General features: G+C 44.8%; 1 protein-coding gene across 1 annotated transcript in view; it reads left to right on the top strand.

Annotated features, from left to right (window-relative positions):
- LOC148582674 (uncharacterized) overlaps positions 1-2,088 on the top strand; it is an 11,337-nt gene extending 9,249 nt beyond the window's left edge. Inside the window, exons 2-4 of the mRNA XM_088512060.1 lie at positions 1,318-1,485; positions 1,593-1,670; positions 1,757-2,088. Of these exons, the coding sequence (XP_088368186.1) occupies positions 1,318-1,485; positions 1,593-1,670; positions 1,757-2,088 (578 nt within the window). The remainder of the gene's footprint in view (positions 1-1,317; positions 1,486-1,592; positions 1,671-1,756) is intronic.
- Positions 2,089-7,500: the final 5,412 nt, after the last annotated feature.

The following is a 7,500-nucleotide window of genomic DNA, read 5'->3' as shown; positions in this document are numbered from 1 at the left end:
ATAGAATAGTCAAACAAGGTTCCTGGAGACCGTGAAAAACTTTCATCTGATGGGCATATCTCTGTATAGAAACCGGGACTTTACCCTGTTGGGTGGGGAACATCTCAATTGAAATCGGGCGATCCCATGAAGGAAACGGGCATAGAGGCGAGGGACCATACCCTGCCAGATCTACTCGTGCGGTCAGCCTATGACACATACTTTAGGACGAATTCCTGGTCATTCCTACCATTTGTTCTCATCATGCCATTTTGACCACCTTGCGAGGAGAATCTGCTTTCTATAGATACCCCAGAGAGGCGCTTGTTCAAGCTTCACAAATCATGCTTTCAAACTTGCCGCAGTTCTTCTAAGAAAATCATCGATAGTAGACCAAGGTATTGAAAATAGCTCGACCATAGGGAGAGGAAGAAAAGCCGTAGTGCGCGTTAGACTAATTAATGGCAGCCCTTTGATTGCTGCATCCGTTTGATTGCCTGGTCAGGTTTTGAGTAAAATACAATTTTTTAATATCATAGTTTATCAATTAGAGTCGATCATCTAATGAGTCATATTGCCCTCACCATGTAATAAACGAGTAAATAAGATTTTGCTTCGCTCAAAAAAGAAATTATGCATCAATGAAATAAGTCATTCATGTTAGGCTAGAGAAGAAATATGTATACACGTATTAGGCCTTGTTCGGTTTAATGTTCGTATCAGTTATCTTGTAATAAACTAGCATTTGAAAAATTTGTGTGGTCTACATTTATTAATTCATGAATCCGATGGATTTATTCGCCGTACTTTTAATTGATTAATTAAATAAAGCTATGAAAAAACTGGAGTAATGCGGAATGACTTTTCCCATTCCTGTGAGCTGTAGAGTTAATTATCCCTTATCATCCCTGGTATTCCTCCTATCTATGAGATGTGGGATCGACCCCGCGAGCCCTTCCTCTTTCTACATCCTTTTGGATGATAAGGCATGCCTATCCATGTTTTATCCAGCCTTTGCTCCACTATCAACCACCGGAATGGTTATTTTGCCTGCCCCGCTTTCCTCTCCCGCGGCAAGAGCTCGTTCGCCAAGTCCGAACTCCCACTTTATCGTCGATGACGGCTCTCTTCGATGCTAGCAACCGCGTTTGACCCTTTTCCGCGCTTCTTTCAATTTCCTTACATTCTAGCTGAAGGAGAGACTTTACCTTTACTTAGAGAGGGGCAGCGGTACCACGCTCTTCCGTGCTCGTAGGTTTACTTCCCTATGCATCCCGACTAAGGTCTCACAAACGTGCACTTCCCTTATGCATCCAGTCGCTTCACTAATGTGAATAGGTTATACAGAAGGGTGGGTTGGTTATATACTCTTATGCGCGTTCCTTCTTCGAACCTTTTGGTATGTATTGCCCCCTAACTATAGATCAGATCCACCGGACGATAAACTCAATTCCGCACTGCTGCTGAGTCGTCGGACTTATCCACCAAGGGATTCGTGGAATTTCTGTGGATTGCGTTGGAGGAAATCTACCAAAGCTAGGCAGATAGATAGACTCCTTTCCCGCTGCTAAGGGAGAGCAAGAAACAAAATCAAATGATTGTTTTTTAATCGGCGCCCCCTTTTTGGTATGCAGGTACTAAGAGTCCTCTCACTACCAACCAGCAGACATCATCTGGCTGGGTCTTGCCGGTATCAACAACAAGAAAAAAAAACAACCAAACCAAATGGAAACAGCAACTAACTATGGCTCTTGGCCCAGACAACGTCCTAGGCGTAGGAGATCGGAGCAACAGGGAACGCCTAGACGACGTTTTTATTCTTGGGCTGCAGTAAGTAGATCGAGAGGTCGTTCCGCCCCTTGTCCCCGAAGATGGGTAATCTGTTCTCAAAAAATCTTGCTCCAATCTGACCTAGCTGGCGAGCGATCCCAGTTCGCGGCAGAGAACAAGACAGCAAGCGAGCGTACCTTTGTTCGCTTCTTCTCCACCAAGCACGGAAGTTTAAGGATAACTGTAGGTCGGTGGCTACCTAAGGAAACTCCGATTCGATCAGCCCCCCGGCCGGGAGGCATCTACCTCATCCCGATCACAAGGAGAGGTTCACCATGATGGGGGTACTTTTTTATTTTTTCCCTTCCAGAAAGAATGAAATGCATAGGGGACCATCCTTTTGTTGCGGCATGCTCCTCATATTTACGGATTCGCAGGGGGCCTCGGGCCCTACTTAGTTGACTAACAATGACAAAGGCTTGCGAAACTAAGTAGGGCCTTTTGAATTGAATCTTAAGTAATCTATCAGTGGTGCGAAGCGGCTTTGCCCCTTTTCAGTAGGGGAGCGAAAGGTTAGACCTTAGAAAGTCAGCGAACAGCGGTTCTTCTATGTAGGTATGGCGTTCCCCCTTGACTCTCCTAACGTCGAGCTAAGTTACTTCGTAACCTTTGCGTAGCGTAGTAGAATGAAGGCTACGCACCGACGCTCTCTTATCTATTAGCCTAAGCGTCTTCGCTAACTCGCTCGCCTACTATACTATACTCTACTATACAATACATTAGTAGGGTAGGCTAGGCTAACTCAGCCGCTTACTTCTACTAATGTAGGGCTAAGTAGCGCCTTTCCTTTTTTAATAACCCATTCTCATTATCTTTCATAAGTCAAGTAGGCGAACCTATAGGTCTTTAGTAGCGTTGACAAAGAAGAACAGCCGGTTAAAAGACAGCGAATCTTTTTATTTATATATAAAATAATATAAATATATATAATAAAGATATAAATAAATATATATATAGGCCAGCTTGACAAGCTACCCTTCCTCTTGATCTGAGGTGCGAAGAGAAACATCTCTTTTTTATGACTTCCACTTATCGATCCTGGCCCGGAAAAGTTACCGACCAGGGCCCTATTGATGAATGAAAGAGAGGGTTTATGAGCCCTAGCCCTGTAAGCCCACACCTGTGTAGAGTAGATCGTTCAACACCTGCGGCACAAACCCATTTTTTACCTATTGGTCCTAGTATCATAGGCGACCGAACGGCCGCCTCCTAATTACTGGACCAACCTGCTATAATAATTCCATAAACACCTAGCGAAGATATGGCAAACAAATAAAGTAGCCCTATGTTCGGATCTGACAATACCATACCATAATCAAAAGGTACAACGGCCCGAGCGACCAGACTTAACATAAATGTAGCCACTGGAGCCATTCTAAAAAGGGAGAAATTAGCACTACTTGGTGAAATAGGTTCTTTTAGAATCAATTTCAAACCATCTGCTAGAGGTTGTAACAATCCGAACGATCCCACAACATCAGGACCCTTTCGACGTTGCACAAAAGCCATTACTTTACGTTCAGCTAGCACTAAAAAGGCTACTCCTAGTAGAAGTGGTAGAATTATTCCAAGTATTTCAGCTGGAACAGCTATGTACGTTTTAGATTTTCTATTCACTCATGATCTGACCTGGTCGACCCGATCATGATATTTCACTCATGATCTGGCCTGGTCGACCCAATCATGATATTGAAGGATGGGACCTTTTCTCGAAAAACTCCGGATCCCGAGAAGAGTTGAAGATAGTGCAACATCGAATCCTCTTACGTTACTTCGAATGGAATCTTAGCCCGCCTCACTTGCTTTCTTTACTGCATAAGGGCATAAACGAAGTCAAGGGATTTGCTTCTAACTAGTGGCTGAGAGTAAGCAAGCTACCTTCATTCAACAGATTTATGGTTGAGTCAATAACATGCTCTGAGTCGGGAATCTTTTCTCTTTTGCATTTCCGCTGCCTGCGTTCTTCTTCGTGTCCGTCCGTATCGCAAAGCTGGTCGACGCCAGCTGGTTGAAAATAGGGGGCCAACCAAGACCCCCTAATAAAATAAAGCTTTGTTCGATAAAGCAAACGATTCGTTCCGACAACTTCGGACCAGATTAACCCCTTTGAATTAGCCGATCTTACAAAATCGATCGGGCGGGCTGGTTGGGAAGGGGTTATTAGCGGAGAAAAGAATCGCTGAGAGATAGATTCTACTATTTGGTCAGGACGAATGAGTGGCTGTGCAGCATGCTCCGGAGGAGATTGACCCTTCCCCGAGCCTGTCCATTAGGCCAGTCAGAAAGGGGAGGGCCCGCTGTCTAGCCTAATGGACAAGATTTCGGGAGTTTGAACACCATCCCATTTCAACCAAAAATACAACCCTGTCAAAGGTATCTAACCTTCCTTCCTTATGAGTGGAAATCCAATCCCGTTTTGTCTTTTTTGCATAAAAACCAGCCGGCCGGTAATGTAATATATTATATATATATATATTATATTACCCGTTCTTCCGACAATTTTTGAAAAGCGCATAGTTTCTCCTCAGCACAAGCGCTAAGCGATAATAATACCTCCAAAAATGACCTCTCCAGTCGGGGAACGCATTAGAAATTTACCTAAACCGGTAGGTCCTTGAGCGGATCCCACGTTAGCCCCAAGACGTTGGTCTCTAACTAGAAAAGTAAATGCTTGAGCTTGAGTGAGAAGGGCCTCTTCCCCCCGCTGGTATTTTGCCTGTATGGTGTTTACCGGGCGGGACCCTCGATCCGGAAGGTATGCCACTATCGGCTACTATCTATACATGTCTGCCTCCCTTGAAAGCTCCTGGTGCTGCGACTATCACCGGTAAGTTGCGTCGGATCAACATCGGGATTAAAATCAACTGCAAAAGCAACTAAGTCAACGCCTATTTGCTCTGGATCTACTGGCCCGGACGCTTGAATCTATTCCACCGCAAACAACCGAATATACTACTGCAGGATCTTCCGCTGCTTCTGTTGTTATTGTTCTCACCTGTCACTACGCCACCTCAGCAGCTGGGACTGGAACTGCTTCCGCATCTGGCATTCCCCAATCTTTTCTATCTATCTTTAAGAAGTAGGGCGAGTGTCTAAAGACCGGGTTATCTCTCTTAATCAGGTTATTCACTGGACTGTTAAGCCATCGAGTCTTCTAGGGTTGATCAACCCGTTTCAAGAAGATTCATCCAAGATTCTAGATCTCGTTAATTCTAAGGAGGAGCCCATTCCATAAGGAAGATGAGAGGAAGGCGGGCTTGAAGGCATACATAGTTGGCTGGTTATTTGTCTTTCCCATCCCTGCAGCTACTGCAGGTGCCCGGAATTCATGGATTCTCTGGTAGAGGGGAGTCGAGGTGGAATTCTTTGGTGGGCTGGCTTAAAAGAAGTCCCAATTGCAGTAGGAGTAGCTACTTGTTTTATGGCTTTAATTTGAGCTTCAGATCCTGAATCTCTATAAATGGGTATGACTGGTTAAGGTGACCAGCTTTTGTGCGGCAACCGCAAGTTAAGGTACTCTGGATTTGTTATAGCGCCACCATTTCACAATATACATTGTCCGGGAAAGCTAGTCTTGGGATTGCTGTTTTATCCTACTGACGCTCTTCTTATGAAAGTGGGGGCTTTACTCTAACTGGTCTGTTAAAGTCTCCTTGCTACGGCCTTTTTTAATATCTCCCTAGCTCGGAGGGTTACTCGAATCTTTCGTTTTTGTACTCTACTCGCTCCTTAGCACAAGCGCTAAGCGATAATAATACCTTGAAGGTCCAATTAATTAATAGTAATTGGAGAACGGTTAGTGTCTGTTCTGCATGACTCTGGAACGTTATAGCTAAGGGGCGGATTCCAGGGTCCCTTGACTTGCCAAACGGTTTCCAGTATGCCTATACCCCTGTTCCTTTCCCCGCCCGGGTATGGATCTTGAACCTTCTCTAAATTTAATGGCCTTCAATCTGCTCTGTACGGTGAGTAACCCGGATAATAGGATAACGAAAGAGATCTGTAAATGCTAAAGTATACTGCTGGATCTTGGTATGGGTCTAATAGTCATAGGTTGATATGCTGTTAACTCTACCAGAGATAGGTATGGAAGCCACTATGGGTATATATCCAGGTATGCTTCTAGATAAGGAACTGAACCTCACGCCATAAACTGAATCCCTATCATGAGCGCGAGCATAATCAACTGGATCTACTGGGCTTATTGTACAGGGAAAGCCATCACTTGTCTCTAGCTCTTGATATGGAAGGTATACTACTACCACTTCTACCGCTTTTGGATCAACAACTGACTCAACCGTATCTACTAGTTCAGTACCAGTCCTTTCTTTATTGTAAAAAAAAGGCTATGCCGGTACTGATGCTACCACTGGTGCTTTGCCTCCTCCACTACTGGAGGTACCCTGGATAAGCTACTGAAGCCGCTACTCGTGCTAGTTAATCCATAATGAAGGTACGAGTGCTAAAGAATCTGCCGCTAGCTCTACTAATGATGCTATAGGTTACGGATCTAGTACAATATGCCGCTACCCCTATGACGTAAGGGCTTTGCAGCCAGCTCCGAAAACGGGTTCCAAACCTGCGCACCTTTACTTTGACTAATAATATTAATAGTTGGCGCTTATTTCTCAAAGTAAAGAAACCTTTCAAGCCAAGCCTCCATTTGAGCGGCCTTACCCTCTTCCTAGGGGGCTGTAACTCGCTGTACCTTTTGGGGGTCTTCGTTTGCAGCTTCGCTTGCTCTTTGGCTTGGCGCGCTACTATGCCGGAACTTTCCGGGTCTCGTCTTTAGCCTTACCAGAAAAGACACTTCCATCTTGTCGTTCAGCCCCCCTTTGTTCATTAGCTTAAATCCGGCGTTCATGTTGCCGCGGGTTTCTTTCATTTAAGGAAAATTCCAATTCTCCTTCTTCGGTTTGTGCCTGGCTTTGCCCTGAGGACATTAAAGAATTCAAAGAAAGCTAACTAACTTCGCTTGCCCAGTTCCGGCAATATATATTAAGGATCGGACTTCTGCTTCTTCCGCAGCTTAAATCCGGCGTTCATGCTTTGAATCTGCTTATGTTACTTCCATGTTACCGTACTTCGGATTCAGGATTGCTTGATTCAATAGGAAAATTTAAGAGTAGCAGTGGCTGCTGAAAAACGTGAGTGCGAGGGACAAAGTAGCTCGACTGAAAGAAGAGGTTATGAAATATACTCGACCGTAGGGAGAGGGGGCTTTGGCGATACGGCTTTGTTGTGAGTCGTATCTTTGCAGCTTTCGGACAAGTAGCTAAAAGTCGTAAATAAATCCTTTCCTTTGGTTGGGAAGTCAGGTTTATGTTGACGTGCCTTTGGACTTTCAGACAAGACTCAAAGCGTCGTTGCCAAAAACAACCTTCCTCCACCGTTGAGGAAGATCGGAACAGGCTAAACAGGAGCATTGGAGAGGGCTCAACCAACATTAATATCTAATGGATCAACTCGTGCTTATGCGGGTATCAAGCCTCTCTTCTTTAAGCTAGGAAATGAAATCCCTATGCTTGGGTCAGTGATCACTATGCCTTCTTCTGCTTTGGTCATTCAACTAATCTCGTCTGGTTGGGCAAGTAATCGAGAACTCAGGAAGAGCCTTTTGACAACCTTACTAATAGAAAGGGGAAACTACTCTGCCCTCGTCCATCGCCCCTGTAAGCCAGCCTGCTCTCG

The sequence above is a fragment of the Corylus avellana genome, unplaced genomic scaffold, assembly GCF_965113065.1.
Source record: "Corylus avellana unplaced genomic scaffold, dhCorAvel1.hap1.2 HAP1_SCAFFOLD_50, whole genome shotgun sequence".
NCBI lineage: Eukaryota > Viridiplantae > Streptophyta > Magnoliopsida > Fagales > Betulaceae > Corylus > Corylus avellana.
Note: the sequence above shows the minus strand (reverse complement) of the source record. Positions and strands in the feature narration are given on the sequence as shown.